Source organism: Globicephala melas, chromosome 12 (assembly GCF_963455315.2).
Source record: "Globicephala melas chromosome 12, mGloMel1.2, whole genome shotgun sequence".
NCBI classification, from domain to species: Eukaryota; Metazoa; Chordata; class Mammalia; order Artiodactyla; family Delphinidae; genus Globicephala; species Globicephala melas.
Window position 1 is genome coordinate 70,278,703 of NC_083325.1, and position 18,776 is coordinate 70,297,478.

The 18,776-nt window shown below is 44.2% G+C and overlaps 1 protein-coding gene across 3 annotated transcripts in view; it reads left to right on the forward strand.

Annotated features, from left to right (window-relative positions):
* KIF3C (kinesin family member 3C) overlaps positions 1 to 12,601 on the forward strand; it is a 45,764-nt gene extending 33,163 nt beyond the window's left edge. For all 3 annotated transcript variants that reach the window (XM_030858203.2, XM_030858202.2, XM_060309476.1), the window contains one exon: positions 18 to 12,601. In XM_030858203.2, coding sequence (XP_030714063.1) covers positions 18 to 111 — 94 coding nt within the window. In that variant the 3' untranslated portion in view covers positions 112 to 12,601. The remainder of the gene's footprint in view (positions 1 to 17) is intronic.
* Positions 12,602 to 18,776: the final 6,175 nt, after the last annotated feature.

Sequence of the window (18,776 nt, forward strand, 5' to 3'; positions counted from 1 at the left end):
ATCCCCTTCCCCTGCAGGTGCCAGAGTCCTCAGCGGCCTCCACCTTCCATTGCACACGCCTCGCTGGCCTCCGCTGCTCTGCTCCCCACGACAGCGCTAGACCACGAGTGACAACCTTCAGTCGGGCTGCCCATCCCCCAGACCCCAGGGACGGGGCAGCCAACCCTGGATCATCTCGCCTGACGCTCGGTGTGCGTGCGTGCGTGTGTGTGTGCGCATGTGCATATGTGTGCGGGGCGAGAATCTGGCAGACCGTGCCTCTGCTGGCTCTCAGCCTCCTTTATTTAATTAATGTTATTTATTCGTGGAGCTCAGTTCTTGTGGGAGAGGTGCCCTCGCCTGAGCTTGCCATGGTCGCCGCACAGCCTCCTCGTCTCCTGACTTTAGACCCCCCTCTGCCCCAATGAGACCTCATGCTCCTCCCTGTCAGTTGCCCCCAGGAGGGAGGGCGGCGGGGCCTGAGAAGAGAGTGCTTTCTCTACCCAGCGCGCTCCGTAATCTCCCATCTCCTCCTGCACTGCCGGTAAGCAGCTCCTGAGCACTTTCTGGGACTAGAAAAATGCTAGGTGTCCACCGAGGCCAAGAGACGTCCATCCTGGTGGTGTTGAGCCTGTGCTTCCGGCGGACAGAGACCGCTCTCCACTTTCTGGGTCGCAAACAACCTCTTTCGGTTTCTTGGGCTCCTTTTCAAGGACTCCAGTGACCTCAGCCACACGGTCCATGCTTTTCAGCTTTGGCAAGAACTCGTGGCTTCACAAACTCTGCTTCCTGCCCACCTTCCCAACCCGTGGATGCGAATTGTGACCCCACCGGTTGCTGCGTCCTTGGGACCTTCAGGAAATGGAACAGTAATAGAGACAATGTGGACAGTCATCGAGGGACGGCCCTTTGTTTCTGTCCCCTCGGAGAACTAACCTTGGCCGACAAGCAATCAGGCCAGCTCCCCATCTTCGAGATGCTGCTCCTTCCTGCTTTCATCATTTTCCTTGCAGCTGCCTGGATCCCCGTTCACAGTGGAAGGGATCAGTATCCTTCTCCCTCTGGCTAAACAAAGGTACCACAGAATCTGTTGCTTTTCCCCCTCACTGAGCACAGGAGATGGAGGCCCAGGCGCAACCTGCCAACTCTGCCTGTTACCCCTGTTTCTGAATCACGTTTGCTGGGCACTGTTTTGTTGACAAGACTGACATTTTCTTCAGCATTGTGCAAATTGGTCCCTAGGGAAGTACTCCTCACTTTCCTTTGTGACAACCCGGTATGTCTCCAGGTAACTCGAGTAAATTTCTACCAAAAAAAGAGAGGTTAATTTTCATTGACTTACCTTTTAATTGTATAGTTTAGTGGAAGGGTAAAGAGGTAATCATGAATGAAAACATGTGGTTTGGGATTTCAAAACGACCTGATAATGGAGTCTCCAGTTCCTAGAACATGAGGAGTTTTGTCACTGGGGGAAAGGCATGAAACTGACATGAAATTGGGGGCGTGGGAGGTGGCGGTAGGGGCCGACTACCTGGTTTTTCTCTTTCCGTCAGGAACTGAAAGCTTCTTGCACAGTTCAAGTTCTGCTCTAAGGACCAAGCTATGGTTTAGTTTAATTCAGTGATGCTGTCATCGCTGCCGTAACTACGGGACCAGGTAGCTGGGCCACTCAGTTGCCACTTGCTTCTGTCCTTCAAGGAAATAACATTTCTCATCAGAGCCCAGGAGATTATTTGAGACCCAGGATTCAGATCAGAGCTTCGGCTGTGGCTGGGACAAGACCAGTGTGTAGAAATTTCCCAGGGGGCCTGGGCACAGAGGGACCTCCAGTCCTGCGCTGAGCAGCCTCTCCCACTGACCTCTTTCTCATTTGTGGATGAAGCCGCACGTGTTAGCCCCGTTCATCACCTGGACACATCGACTCTGCGTTGTCTGGTCACTTGACCCTCACAGTCTTATAGCACAATATACCCAGCTTCTTCACCCCCTGTCTGAGGGCTGGGCCCAAGGTGTGGTCAGAGGAGGAGCTCCTGCCTGCAGTTTTGTGTACGTGTGTGTTTGTGTGTGTGTTTACCTCCACGGGGGACACTCTACACTCAGTGTAAGATATGCTGGGAACAGGGCCACCAGGGTGGCTGGATCTCGGTCTCTCTGTCTCTCTCTCTCTTCTTTTCCTCTTGATGTATCAAACACTTGGTTGACAAAGTAAGGGCCTTGATTAGGACCAAATTTCCGTGTCTGTTGCTATGGTCTTCATTTAGGACAACAGTTAGCAATGCTGTGGCCCATTCTTGTCACTCTATACATATGACGATACAGGACATATGGAATATATAAATATATATATAAAACATTACCCTCTGTCTTCTTGGCTTAGGATGAGATCTCTCTGTTGAGCTGAAATGCACCTGCAGCTCAGTGCTGCCAGCAACCTGCAGGCTCCAGCCCTGTTCTAATTAACGCAGTCGATAATAAAGGAATGAGTATCGTTACAGAGTTGGTGGCCTGCCTTCTCTTCCCTCTGACTCTTTCTACTTCTCTTTTTATGTTCTCCCTTCTCTCTCTTCCTTGTTTTTTCCAAGAGGGGTTCAAGAGTATTCGGAGCCCAGCTGCAGTGATGAGCACCTGGGAAAAGAACTGGCTGCTTAATAAAAGGGGCTCCGTCCGAGCATCAAGGCGGAGGGGGCAGGGCTCAGGCTCCAGTCTGAAGTCTGTGCCCGAGCCATGGCAGCAGCTGTTCGTGTTCTAAGCTAGCGGTCCTCTCCCAGTTAATTCTGAGCTATTAGCAGATTTCAGAACTGCCTGTCCAGATGAGCTGTCAATATCATTTAACAGCTGTGCCCCTTCTGCTCCTCCGTTTATCAGCCAAGAGAGATTAAAACAGGCAATAATGTGTGTAAAGCACATCGATATGACTGGCACGTGGTAGGTGCTTGCTGAATTAAAATAATTCAAGACTAGCTTCCCCTTATCCTGTCTTCCCAGGGCCTCTTTCCCTCCCTCTGGGTTCTAGTTGTCGGCTCCCTGTAGCGTGGAAGTCTTACAGGAAATGAGAAGTAGTTGCTGCTAAAAAACACGAAGCCCAAGGAATTCCCTGGCAGTCCAGTTGTTAGGACTCGGCGCTTCCACTGCCAGGGGTCCGGGTTCGATCCCTGGTCAGGGGACTAAGATCCCACAAGTTGCGTGCTGCGGTCAAAAACAAACAAACACACACGAGGCCCTGACTCCTGGGAGAGCACTGAGGTTAGCCTGGTGCACAGGGCGTGGCCGCGTGCCCATTGTGGCACTGACGCTTCTCCTGGAGGGCCCTCCTGCCTCTGTGTCAGCTCCAGCCCTGAGATCCAAAGGGGTTCCAGGGCTCTGCTGCTTGAGGGATTTGCCAGGTGTTGTTAGGTACTTTACACACCCATAGTCGTTTAATCCTCCCAGGTGGGAATGGTTGTCACTGGTTTACTGATGAAATTTAGGCAAATTAACTAACTTGGCTAAAGACGTAGGGTTAGTGATGAAGCTGGACTTCCAGACTCTAAAGCCTGTATTGATTCTGTGCCTCTAGTGCATCTGCACCTCAGGACTGATAGGCACCCTACATGTTCTACAAGTAGTGCAAGCCAGGGACAGAAGGGCAGAGTGGTGGGAATAAAACCAGATCGCCAAACCCTTAACCTTGAGGTCCTATTTTAATACCACTCATTCCTCCCGTTAGCCGTGGGCTCACTTGTGTGGCTGGGATAGGCGGTTCTAGAGTTCCACGGACCAGCCAGGGGGCTGGAACTCACCCTTGGCTGGGGTCCCCTTGCTTGTCAGTATGGCAACTGCCGTATTTCTCTTCTTTCTCCAAGCCTGGGCACCTGACCTCCAGAATTACTTCTTTCTGTCTTCAGACGCCTAGGTCTGGGTGTGTGTTAGTTAGAACTCTTGGCCACTACTAAAGATTCGCTTAAGTTGGCCTGAACGAAATAAGGACACGGAAGCATGCTGTGGACACCATGGGCAAGGACAGAACCAGTTCTCAGGAACGACCTAGTGCCAGGGACTCAGACCCCACAAAGACCCTCTCTATCTCACTGTACTTTCTGGGTGGGGTTCATGCTGTTTCCTCAGCTGCTCCAGTCTGTGACTTAGAATATACGCCTGCCAGCAGCTCTGTTTACATGACTCAGTCATTCGGAGAGACTTAGAAGTCCCAGTGCCAACTTCATGGGAATGTGATTCCAATTCAGTGGTTTGGGTTAGATGGGTGGGAACATGATATATGAACAAGACCTCCAAGAATCCTGCTGCAGTACCCATGTGTACATGGGGTGGTGATGGTGGAAATACAAGATATTCCTCAAAAAAGTTGATGGGGGTAGCAGTTGGGGTGGAGTGTGCTCTGGGAAGTCAACAAAACAGATGTTCACAACCAGTGTATTCATCACCCAGGATGGCTTAAGAAAAATTTGCTCTGGGCTCATCCTTTCTTTCTGGCCATTTTTCTTATAACAGATCACCTGCACCAAAAATACCACCCTCAGAGGTTCTGCTTTGTTAGATCCAGGATAGATCCATGAGGTGGACACTGCAAGTTGCCTTTCCAATATCCATTTTTCCCTTCCTCCTTTCTTACAAAATAATTTTGTTCAAGGAGGGCAGTGCACCCAACTAAAAATACTCATATTCCCAGACTCCCTTGCACCAGTGGGTGGCCATGGGGCATGGTTTTGGCTGAGGAGATGCAAGTAGAAGTTGGCTAGGGATTTCTGGAAATGTTTTTGCTTTTCCTATTATAGATATCACCCATTTCTCCTCTTCCCATATCCTCTTCCTGCCCAGAATTCAAATGCACCTCCTGAAGTACATTCTTTCATTGAACAAATATTTACTGAGCACCTGTTACCCGTATATTCCAAGTACTGTTCTAAGTGCTGGGAATACAGCAGTGAATAGAACAGACAGAAGCCCCTGTCTTCACAGTGCTTAATTTTAGGGTGGGGAGAAAAACATTAAACAAAAAAAAACTATTGCAGGGTCAGATGACAATGTGAATGGCCAAGAAAAATAAAGCAGAGAAGGGAGACGGGGAGCTCTAGGTACTGATGGTGGTGGTGATGGAAAGGGATTGGGGGGTTGTAGTCACCCCCTTATTAGTCACTTACTAAGAAGATGACATTGGAGCAAAGTCCTGAAGGAGGTAAGTAAGTGGACTCCAGGAGAGGGAAAGCAAATGCAAACTTCATGGGTGAGAGTATGTCAGGCTTGTTCAAAGATATTGCAACCCTGAGGCAACAAGCATAACACGGAAAGGTTGATGGAGTGGAGAGACCGTGAGTCCCAAGTCCCTGGCAGGGTTTGCACTGCTGCATCAGCTTGGGTCTGTCCACTTCTAGACTTCTAATGGTGCCAGACAAACTCCCAGGGGTTTAAGTCAGTGTTAGGGGGGACTTGCCAGGAATCTGCATGTGAAACGGGATTTGCCAGGAATCTGAAGGTGATTCCAATGAACGCTCCCTCAAGTATGAGAATCTTAGTTGCAGCCATTTGTGATTTTGTGTCATACTCCTTTGGGCCTGCCCTTCAAGCACCGGCACTGGGGCCACCTGCTTGTGTAAACACCAGGACTGCCCTCCTCGGGGGTGGTAGAGGCAGAGGGCACAGAGCCACTGGAGGGCACCTCGGAGCCCCTGTGTTCAACCACAAGTCCTTTCTTTACAACTGGCCCGGGGGAGGCTGCTACGTTGTTTGGTCTAGAAAACCAAAGGGATTATTTGTTAACATCCGAAGCTCCCATTTTGCAATAAGAAAAAGTAGACCCAGAAAAAGAAAGTGATTTCCAGAAAGTCACACAAATGGTGTGCAAGCTGGGCCTGGAGAGCATAAGGACTTATTTGCTAGACACACTGGTTATGTTTTTTGTTGTGTGTTTATTTTATTTGGTTTTTAAAAAATAATTTAAAACTCACAGAAAAGTTGTGGGTATCACACTAAGAATTACCATGTACTCTTAGCCCATAGACCTCGTTTAAGTTTTGCCAACTGACCCTAGAATGACCTTTATAGCAAAAGGATTCAATCCAGGATCATGTGTTGTATTTAGTTATCATGTCTCTTTAGTCTCCTATCTAGAAGAATTCCTCAGTCCATTCTTGACCTTTATGCCGCCTTTAATATTCTTTAATATTACAGGCCAGTTAATTTGTAGACTGTCCCTCGATTCAGGTTTGTCTGATATCTCCCATGATTAGATTCAGGTGATGCACAGAAGTGATGCTGTCGTCCTTTTACTGTATCCCATTAGGTGGAACATGATGACATGGCTTTGTCCTATTACTGGTGATGTTAAGTTTGATCATTTATTTATTTATTGAAGTGCCTTTTTTTAAAAAATTCATTTATTTATTTATTTTTGTCTGCATTGGGTCTTTGTTGCTGCGGGTGGGCTTTCTCTAGCTACGGTGAGCGGCGCTACTCTTTGTTGCGGTGCGCGGGCTTCTCGTTGCAGTGGCTTCTCTTGTTGCGGAGCACGGCCTCTAGGCACGCAGGCTTCAGTAGTTGTGGCATGCGGGCTCAGTAGTTGTGGATCACGGGCTCAGTAGTTGTGGCTCACGGGCTCTAGAGCACAGGCTCAGTAGTTGGCGGGGCTTGGGCTTACTTGCTCCGCAGCATGTGGGATCTTCCCGGACCAGGGCTCGAACCTGTGTCCCCTGCATTGGCAGGCAGATTCTTAACCACTGCTCCACCAGGGAAGTCCCAGTTTGATCGTTTATTAAGGTGGTGTCTGCCAGGCTTCTCTATTGTAAAGTAGTCACTCTTTATCCATTTGTAATTTTCTTTTTAACATCTTTATTGGAGTATAATTGCTTTACAGTGTTGTGTTAGTTTCTGCTGTATATCCATTAGTAATTAATAAGCATCTTGTGAGGGGATATTGTGAAATTATGTAATATTCCACTCCTCTAAATTTTACCCATGGTTTTAATGTCCATTGATAATTTCCTCCTTGAATTGATTATTACTGTATGGTTGCCAAACAGTGGCTTTTGACTTCCATTATTTTTCTTACATTTATTAGTTGGCATTAACTTGTTAGAAGCTGCTTTCTCTTCTCCTTATCTCTTTGTTTATTTATATCAATATGGACTCATGGATTCTTATTATATTCAGTGGGTTGTACTCCATTATTACTATGATTTGTTTTGACACTCAGATTATCCCAGATTTGATCAGTGGCAGTGCCTTCAAGCTGGCTTCTGTGTTCTTTTGAAATGTTCCCATTACTTTTTGTATACATTCTTACTTTCTGGCACAGAAAGATATTCCAGACTTATCACAAGAGTCCTGATTCCTTTTAATGGAGAATGGTACACTTATTTCTAATGGCAGTCTCTACTCCCAGGAGTTCTCAATGGACAGAGCTTGAATTAAAAAAAAATATATATATATATATATAGTATATACAAAGATACACACACACTTTACAATTGAATTGAGTTTGCATCTGAGTTCACACTGATTCCCCCAATTCCAACCAACATCTAGAGTTCCTGTTTTTCATCTTTATAACTCTTTTCTCTGACAGTTGAGAAACCTGGCTCCCACTAACCTCAATATACTGTATTTACTTATTTGCCCAATTCCCTTGTTTGTGGCCAATTTCTTGACCCACACAAGGCTGCCACCCTGCTCAGCTGTCTTCCTCACATGAGCGCCAACACCTCCACCAGGCCATGGTCTGCGCAGCCATGCCTAATGATGGAATTACTAAGGAGGGAGGAAACAAAGGAGGGAACTGGGAGGTGAGGGGTGGGGAAAGAGACATTATATTTGAAGCAAAAACACTCCCGTTGTTTTATATCCCTCTCTGTGTGCTGAAGCAAATCTAGAAAAGGACAAGATGATGAGAAAAGAAAGGATGTGAACTGTCCCTGCTCTAGGGGTTTGCAAATTGAATAGTCAGGGAGAAATTCTTTCTGAATGCTAAGAGCGGAAACACCCAGTGTGCTCACCACCCAGGCTCACTGTGCACACATCTGGCTTCCACCTGGGGCTGGTCCTCACCGGTGCATTGGCTGTAGCATGCCCATCTCCTGTGTGCCCCTAGGCAAGTCATCCAACTCCCTGGTTCATCTAAATGATGACCTTTCCCCACCCCACCCCCTCACCAGCACTTACTCATGATAAGAGGCGCTCCAGAATTTACAAAGAATAAAGAGCCCTATAAGTGTAATGGGTTATTATTATAGTTGTGTCGGGATATCAGATCAGCTGCCTAAATGGAGATCCCAAATAACTGGGGCTCAAACAAAACAGAAGTTTCATTACTCTCTCGTATAGTAACATGGCTATACGTGGACCATGGCTGGTTTGAGGACTGATAGGGCTGTTCCATGGGATTAGAGACCTACACTCCTACCTTGTTGATCCAACATCTTTAGAGTGTTGTCCTTGTCCACAGGGCCAAGATACTCATCACTACATCTTCGCTCAGGTACCCAGGAAGGGAGAAAAGGAGGAGTAGAGGGCATGCCCTGTTCCTTAATGTGAACCTGGAAGTTGCATAATCCCATTGGCCAGAACTTTCTCACACCTACCTTCAAGGTCGAATCTTTGTCTTTATTCTGAGTGGCTAATAATCAGAGGTTTTATTAAGGCACAGCTGTATGAATTGGCTCTGTTTCTGGTCACAAGGTAATCCCTGTATTTTCTGGGCTCCTCATATAATGGCCTCTGCAAAGTCCAGATGTGTCTCTGCCACAGACAGCAGAGCCAAGATTTGCAGGACTTGGACCTTATACAGTTTTGGAGAGAGGAAGGATAACTCTTACCAAGAAAAAGAGAGAAAATAATGAAACAAAATTAGGTATGGGAGTGAATACGTAGAATGCGAAAATAAATCACAAATTACACCATTTAGAAGCTGACAAATACCACAACATCACAAATATTATTTAAATACCTGACAGACCTCTCTAAAACTTTTTCCCTGCATTTTCCGACTGTGCACTTTTTGGATGTGTCTGAATACGACAATAATTTTATGCTATTTTCTAGCCAGAAAAACCAGAAACATAATTCAGTCTTTCTTTTAAAATGGTTGACTAAAATTTTTTATATTATTGAGAGTTTAGGAAAGTTTCTTTCTGCTTCAATTCATTATTGGTAATGTCATATAAATTTTTAGAATTATGATTAACTTTGGGAAAACCTCTATAAAATTTCTTTCATATACGCACTAGAGGATCTCAGGGCATTTCAAGTTATTCGTGTGTGTGTGCAATAACTAATCTTAGATACTGTTTGAAATAATAATGCTCATTAACCAGTTTGTTGACAATGTCCTAATTGTAATGGCTTATTATTAATTTTTTATATCTTCATAAGTCAGCATTTGGGGGGATGCAGAAAACATACAACATACACACAGATGTACTAGCTCTTTTAGTACTACAAGACTGTGCCCGTCAACACAAGAATTCCTATAAATTCTCTTTTGCACAAGTTCCATCAAAGAGAGGGAAAAAATGAATGGTGTGTTTGTGATTATATGCACTATGTCATGTACATTCCTGACAGAAGGGAACTTCCATGTTGATCAGGGATTGATGAGAACCAAACAGGCCACTTATACTGTTTTGCTGTCTGACAACTGGAAGAGTTTTCTACAGACCAGCTTTTGGCTTTGTAAATTTCAGACCTTGTCTCTCCTTCACTACCCACCAACGTCTGGTGCCAGGCACTGGGGGACTCTTTGTTATCCGTTTATGGTCTCTGGCCCTGAACCTTCATGTTTTACCACCATAGTGGGTGAGTTGGCAGAGTGAGTGATGGGAGTATTCCTGTCAGCCCTTCCTACACTAGGTTATCTATACATTTATCTATACATCTAGACTGTGAACCACCTAAATATATCCCATTAAGCCAAACTAAATATGTCCCCAACTCAACTTCTTTCATTTCAGCTAGAACTAAAAATGCATGCAGCCATGTCTTGAGGGTATAAGGGAACTAGGAATGAATGGAGACAGTGGTTTTAAGTGACTACAGTAAAAATATCTTACTTTTAGAAAATTTTTTTTCAATTTTATTTATTTATTTATTTTTGGCCGCAGGGCTTGCAGGATCTTAGTTCCCTGACCAGGGATTGAACCTGCGCCCTCTGAAATGAAAGCTCAGAGTCCTAACCACTGGACTACCAGGGGACTCCCCCAATTTTATTGAGGTATAATTGACGTACAGCCCTGTATAAGTTTAAGGTATACAGCATAATGACTTGACTTACATACATCATGAAATCATTTCCACAATAAGTTTAGTGAACATCATCATCTTATATAGATACAAAATTGAAGAAATAGAAAAAAATTTTTTTCCTTGTGATGAGAATTCTTAAGATTTACTCTCTTCACGACTTTCATATATAACATACAGCAGCGTTAATTGTATTTATCATGTTGTAACATTACATCCCTAGTACTTAGTTATCTTCTAACTGGAAGTTTGTACCTTTGGCTACATTTATCCAACCAGGTTCCCCGCCACCTCCCCACCTCCCTGCAACCCGTAACCACAAATCTGATCTCTTTTTCTATGAGTTTGTTTCTTCGTTTTGCAGTATAACTGACCTACCACAGTATGTTACTTCCTGGTACACAACATAGTGATTCAATGTTTCTATACATTTCAAAATGATCACCACAAAAACTCTAGTTACCATTTACTTTTAGAATTTTTAAAGAAACATATGCCTATATGATTACATTGTCAGGGCCTGTCACTGGACCCTGCAAGCAGGGTGTCTTGGGGTTTAAGCTTCAGTATCTTCATAGTAAATCCACCTCAGCCCCCTTAGGTGTAGGCAGAGATTTTATGGCAGCGATTCAAGATAGGAAGCAACTTTGCATTCCCCTTGGTACCCTAGCCCTGCTTTTCCTGCTCTCCCCTCCATACCACTTCCCCTCCAACGTGCATTCTGAAGACTTCTCTCCTTCTGATAAAGAGAATTGGCAACAACAGTATCACCACGGATAAATTCCTTAATGTGAACCTTTTTTGCTTTTTGTTTTTGTTTTTTTTCCGGTACGCGGGCCTCTCACTGTTGTGGCCTCTCCCGTTGCAGAGCACAGGCTCCGGACGCGCAGGCTCAGCGGCCATGGCTCACGGGCCCAGCCGCTCTGCGGCATGTGGGATCTTCCCAGACCGGGGCACGAACCCGTGTACCCTGCATCAGCAGGCGGACTTTCAACCACTGTGCCACCAGGGAAGCCCCGATGTGAACCTTTTTTAATTATAAGATTAAAACCTGCCAAGTCAATAAATCTGAAATAAATAAATGAACATATATACATATGTTCACACGCACATGAAATTAAACAATACCTAGGTAAATAATTTTAATATTTTGATCTGTGTATTGAGCCACTATTAAGAATGGGCAGCTAAGAGCTACCCAACCCACTTTGGGACTGTGCCCAGCTCCTGTTCAAAGGCAGCATTCATGGAAGGCTGAGCTTCTCCAGAACGTTGCTGCTTAGCCTGTGGGGTGTATGTGTGTGTATATATGTGTGTGTACACTCATATGGGTACACACAGGTATACACACCCATGCTACACATCAGGTACTGTGTAGAATGTGTGCTCTATTTGGCTGGAAATCTTCCCTTTCAAAGATGCTTTTTGGGACTTCCCTGGAGGCGCAGTGGTTAAGAATCCACCTGCCAATGCAGGGGACCCCGGTTCGAGCCCTGGTCCGGGAATATTCCACATGCCGCGGAGCAGCTAAGGCCATGTACCACAACTACTGAGCCTGCACTCTAGAGCCCATGAGCCACAACTACTGAGCCCGCGCACCACAACTACTGAAGCCTGTGTGCCTAGAGCCTGTGCTCCGCAACAAGAGAAGCCACTAAAATGAGAAGCCCGCGCACCACAAGGAAGAGTAGCCCCCGCTCGCCACAACTAGAGAAAGCCTGTGCGCAGCAACGAAGACCCAATGCAGACAAAGATAAATAAATAAATAAACTTACCAAAAAAAAAAAAGATGCTTTTTGAACACGTGCTTCCTCACACGCCCTGTGTTCGGTCTCTCTCCAAAGAGGATGAAGAGTTTCTAGATCCCACATATTCACACAGACATTCATTTTTGATGCCAAGCCTGTGTGACCTCCCTTTCTCAAGCCAGGGCCAACCCTGGAATATAGCTGATTAAAAAAACACCTTTATTTAAAACAGGCATGAAGTCTGATGACACAATTAGGCTGCTCTCACAGGAGGGAATTTAAATGCATGGGGCTGGCCTTCCTTCCTTCCTTCCTTCCTCTCTACAGTTCTGTCTGTCTCTGTCTCTCTCTCTCTCCCCGTCACTGGAGCTAGTGGCCCACAGCGGGGAAATCAGTACTTTAAAAAGAAAACAGGGCGGGGCAGGGGATAAATTAGGAGTTTGGAATTAACATATACACACTACTGTATACAAAATAAATAACAAGGACCTACTGTATAGCACAGGGAACTATATGCAATATCTGGTAATAACCTATAATGGAAAAGAATATGAAAAAGAATAGATTTGTATCTATGTGTAACTGAATCACTTTGCTGTACACCTGAAACTAACACAACATTGTAAACCAACTATACTTCAATAAAATAAAAGAAAAAAACTCAAAAACAAAGAAAACAGAATTTTTTTATCTTTTGAGAAAGAAATGATAATATATTTTACCTGTCTACATTTTTAATGAAGAATGAAGAACTAATAGTTTATAAGTTTACATGTAAAACATATAGTTTTTTATGTAAAACTAATAGCAAACATATAAAAAAGTTCTGCAGTTTGGCTGGTTTTGTACTTGGCTGGTTAAGGTACTCTTAGAGAGAGAGAAGAAATGGGTTTGCGGGAAAGAGATAAAGAAAGATGTGAGAGAGTTATCCAAGGCCATCATCTAGAAACCACTGTACCAGGAAAGGACCACGAACAAGAGCGATGAAGTGGTGGGAGATGAGCAGGAACCAGCAGAAAGAGCTTGGTGCTCAGGCACCAGACAGAACCCTCCAGGATCCTTGGAGCTAAAGCAAGTGGAAGCTGCCCTTTGAATCCTTTTGACTCATGCAAGTACTTCAATGCCATCTCTGCAAAGAAAAACAGGTTTTCTGCTTTTATTATTACATATTTAACTTTTGAAACTTCATGCTGAGAAAAATGGTTTATTTCCCCAGGGAATTCTAAAAGTTTTGCTAGCACTGGAAGGCATGACTTGTGTTTCAGAGATCCTCTTCCCAACCGAACAAGGCTGTCTGTCAGAGGAGCAGTACGACAGTTCCCTTTGATCTGTAGAAGCTGCTTGACTCATCTTTGTTTTTGCAGAGAGATCAGGGCTGTTGTATGCCACAGTAGTTGCTCGTGGCCCTTTCCACTTGTCAGACTCAACCCACATTCTGATTGCATTTCATTCTAGTTGCAAGAGATGCAGTGGAAACGGTAATAAAAATCAGTTCAGTGAAAACGACCCAAAGGCATAAAGTGATTTTTGCCCTCAGTTCTGCAGGGAAGAGGCGGTTGTCACTCCCAGCCTCTTCTCAGGAAGCCGAGCCCCAACCGACTCCTTACAGCTCCCAGGGGAACTGCAGATCCCAGGCCGCCCACAGTCAATTTGCTTTACAAAGAGAAAATAATTCTTCGGGAGCTGTAGAAAGCCTGCATTCCTTCTGAAAAGTGGGGGGAGGGCGGGTAGCAGTGAAATATTTTAAAAGAGAGCTAGAGAATGGAGAGGGGTATGATATCCAAAAATACTCAAACTAATAGGCACTCACATACACCCCCACACACTTATTCAAACCCCTGTTCCCAATTAGAAAATGGAATCCAGTTTAGGAATGATAATTTACAATATTCTTCAATTCATTAGTGAAATGAAGGATTATAATCATGGCGTTTCAGAAAGGAAGGGAGATTCGTTCATTCATTCATTCATTCATTCAGTGATTACTTGCTGAACACCTACAAGGAGTAAGGTGTTAGGCTAAGCATCATTCCATCAATAATTCCTCACCACCGCCTAGCTACCATTTCTCCCCATTTCCACTGCTGCTTCCCCTCCCCCATCAAATCCTGCTCAGGATGCTGCAAGTCTCCTAACTGGTCTGTCAGCTTCTATCTTTGCTTCCACCTTCCCTCCTGCCCCTCATGGTACGTTCTCCACACAATAGCCAAAAAGATATCTCATAGCAAAGAGTTTATATTTAAAATGTAAAATAAAATCATACGACTCCCCTGCCTAAAACTCTCCGATGGCTTTATGTTACCCTTTAAAAACTAGGCTTTTTACAACCGTCTATAAGGTCCTACACAATCTGATTCCTGTCTATACTTTTTTACAATCTTGTATCACTCTTCCTCCCTTCAAAATACTCTGCAGCTACACTGGCACTTCTAATGTTTTATTTTGTCCCTCAGATATGCTATGCTTGTTCCCTGCTCAGGGCCTTTGCACTTGCTATGTCCTTGTCTTGGGGTGCCCTTCCCCCAGACTTGTAGATGGCTGGCTCCTTTTCACCATTCAGGTCTCACATCCAATGTCACCTCAGTGAAGTTTTCCCTGGCCACCCAGTCTAAATTGGCTGCCCTTTCTATGCCATTACGGTTTTAAATTTATTTACTAAAAGCATAGCACTTACCATTATCTGAAGGTATTTTATTTATTTGACTGTTGAGATAATAGTTCTCAGTGTGGTCCCAGGACCAGCAGTTTTAGCATCACCTGGGAAATTATTAGAAGTGCATAGTCTCAGGCCTTACTCTAGACCTACTGCACTGGACATTCTGAGGGTGATTCTGATGAAAATTAAAGTTTGAGAACCACTGGCTTATAATGATTACTGCTTCTCTCCCTCGTTCCCCCGCGCACCCCCCCATTCCCCCACCCGCCCCCCGCCAAATGTAAATCCAAAAGAATGGAAATCCATCTGTCTTGTTCAGCACAGAGCTACTAGCACCAAACACATAGCTGACACTCAATAAATCATTGAATGGTGACAGACTGAATGAATGATTGAACTGGTGCCCTGAGTTCTGTGTCTCAGGGGCCACATGGCACAGACTTAGCAAACAGCTCAGTGGAACCAGGCCCCAGGGATATGCTCACCGTCTTCCACAAGAGCTTTTATCTGTATAACACATTGATCTTGCAGGCTAGATAAGCCTGAACAAGGAGTTCTGAGGTTAAAGAAATGCTTGAAAACTATGGTTCAAAATGTTATTAATTACAGTTTGGAAACTAGGAGCATGTTCCATGTTCAGAGAACCAGACGGTTTGTAAATTGTATCCAATTAGAGGGCAAGGATAACATCCCTTTCTTTTCAATTCTGTACAGTTCTTACCACATGAATCCTGGAGCAGGCTGCTGATTGACGAAGTGGCTTTGTCTTCCCTCAGTCTTTCTGCTTTATATCAATCCTGGAATTAAAAAAAAAAAAGCTCTAAACCAGTTAATCCTGCCTCCAGCAGTTTCTAAAAGCTTTCAGATTGAAACACCAGGTCAACCCCCAGCCCAGATCAGGGAGGAAAAACACCATCTTTGCAAAGGACATTGAACTTTAGAAAAGGTTAGATCAACAAGGAGAACAATGGAAAGGCCTTGGGAACCTCTTAGAAATAATAATACTCTGGCTTGAAGCAAATGTTATGGGCCAGGCACCATGCTGGGTACTGTAGTTACAAAGACCAAGAGAGTAGTGTTCATGTCTTCAAGGAGCTTGCAGTCTGGAGGAGGGACAGGCACGATGGGCATTTAGGTTGCTTCCATGACCTGGCTATTGTAAATAGTGCTGCAATGAACACTGGGGTGCATGTGTCTTTTTGAATTATGGTTTCCTCTGGGTATATGCCCAGTAGTGGGATTGCTGGGTCATATGGTAATACTATTTTTAGTTCCTTAAGGAACCTCCATACTGTTCTCCATAGTGGCTGTTATCAATTTACATTCCCACCAACAGTGCAAGAGGGTTCCCTTTTCTCCACACCCTCTCCAGGATTTGTTGTTTGTAGATTTTCTGATGATGCCCATTCTAACTGGTGTGAGGTGATACCTCATTGCAGTTTTGATTTGCATTTCTCTAATAATTAGTGATGTTGAGCAGCTTTTCAGGTGCTTCTTGGCCATCTGTATGTCTTCCATGGAGAAATGTCTATTTAGGTCTTCTGCCCATTTTTGGATTGGGTTGTTTGTTTCTTTAATATTGAGCTGCATGAGCTGTTTATATATTTTGGAGATTAATCCTTTGTCCGTTGCTTCATTTGCAAATATTTTCTCCCATTCTGAGCATTGTCTTTTCGTCTTGTTTATGGTTTCCTTTGCTGTGCAAAAGCTTTGAAGTTTCATTAGGTCCCATTTGTTTATTTTTGTTTTTATTTCCATTACTCTAAGAGGTGGATCAAAAAAAATCTTGCTGTGATTTATGTCAAAGAGTGTTCTTCCAATGTTTTTTTCATTTTTAATCATCTATGTCACTACACTACAGGAATTAGAATAAAGATTTCTAAAAACTTTAAAAAATATTACATATAGAGAGAAAATTATACAAACCTCAAGCATACTTGCCTGATGAATTTTCAGATAGACTCATGTAATCATCTAGATAAAGGAACAATGATTCTAGCTGTCCAGAAGCCCCCCTCATCCTGCCTGCCAGACTTCGGCCCTCCAAGGGTAAACACTATTCTGCCTTCTGATGGCATCCATCCCTGTGGTCTGCTGTCGCACTCTATATAGATGGAATTATACGGTACGTACTCAGTTTATGCCTGGTTTCTGTCACTCAGCATTACGTTTGTGAGATTCATCCGTGTTGTTACACTTTGTTGTGGGGCAGGCATTCTCACTGGGCATTTTTCAACTCTAGGCCTCCCCACCCCAAGCTTCTGAAATGGGCCATGTTTCCCAGACTTATTTCATTGTACTCTTAGGTTGGGATTCTCAAAAACAGGCTCTGAAACCAGAAAGTAAATGCAAATAGTTTATCGGGAATTGATCTCAGGAAGCACCAGTCACGGAGCGAGGAAGGAAACACAGAAGAGAGGAAGCCAGGCGGAGGAGTTAACCAGCAACCCGAGCTCAGCCCACAGGGTTCTCCACCGGGTCCTCCCCGGGAGTCCTCCATGGGGGTCCTCCACTGGGTCCTCCCTGGGGGCTCCTGCAGGAGTCCTCCACTGGGGGTCCTCTATGGGATCCTCCACGGGATCCTCCAGGAGATTGTGCAGCATTTGTTACAGAGCTCTCCCCCAGAGAAGCAAAGAAACTGGGGTATTTATACACCAACTCCTTTCAGTTATTGCTTGAGAGCTGAGTACATTAACAGCCTGGCAATTGCACCCTGCCCCCAGTGTGGGTTAAACACGCGCCTATGGCCAGAGAAAGCCTGGAGGCACAGGGTTGCAGGTGCCGCAGGAAACAGCCGTCAGAGTGAGGGAGGTCAAGGGAATGGGCGCAGCACAACCGTCACACCTCGTTCCACCCTGACCTACTCATATCCCACATTAAGTCCATTTTGTCACGGACACTTTAAAGTGGTAGCCAGCAGCGATATCTAAAATAAATTTAATTGACAGGAAGGGTGGGAGGGAGGCTCAAGAAGGAGGGGATATAGGTATACATATAGCTGATTCACTCTGTTGTACAGTAGAAACTAACACAACATTGTAAAGCAATTATAATCCACTAGAGATGTAAAACAATAAATAAAGTGTGGATAGTATAAATGAAAAGTAATTAATTGACAGATATGCGGCACCTATCAAAGTGATAAAATTTTTTAAAAAGTGGCAGCCACAAAGAGTGATTTGGGGATGTGGAATGAGTATTTTCATACTTTGACGGTAGAACTCTGTTTATTTTTGGTAGAATGAAATCCGGCAATATCTGTTAAAAACAGGTATTCCAGAGATGATGGACGTTCATTAAACCTATTGTGGTAATCGTTTCATGATGTATGTAGGTCAGATCATTATGTTGTACACCTTAAACTTATGCAGTGCTGTGTGTCAGTTATATCTCAAGAAAACTGGAGAAAAGAGAGGTATGCCATTGCAACTAGTGGATAAATAAGTTCTGGAAATTTAATGTACAACAGTGATTATAGTCAATGATACTGTATTATAAACTTCAAAATTACTAAGACTAAATCTTAATTGTTCTCAATACAAAAAGAAGTGATAATTATGTGACCCGATGAAGATGTTAGCCAACACTACTGTAGTAATCATAGTGCAATATACAAATATATCATACCAACACACTGTACACCTCAAACTTACACAATGTTATATGTCAATTATAGCTCAATAAGAAAAATTTTTCATGAAAAGAAAAATTGAGGCTAGTTCATAGAACCAGCCTCAGTTCCTATACCGCACTTGTCCTGCGGCTGTACTGTTATTTTATTTATCACCTCCCTCTTCTCCCACTCACTCTCGATCCCCCCTCATCCTCAGTCAACATTTTGCTGGTCTCAGTTACTTGCCTTCCATCCTTGAGGACAATCTGAAGTCCGTCCTTGAAGAGTCTGAGTCTTTGGTTACCAAGCCTTTGCCTGAGAACCAAGTGCTCCAATCCAGCAGATCCTCAAATAGGGGACCATGCTGGTGTTTTGAGTCTCCTGGTATCAGTGTGAACTCAGAGCTTTTGAAAGATCTCGATATTCCCTTTCCCTCATTGTTCAGTTATTCTAGTAAATGACCATAAGTCCTTTTGTGGAAAGATTGAGGGAATCACTAGTGTATTGTTGCAGCATTTTAAGGTTCTTCCTCAAAGGGACTTGGCATCTCCTT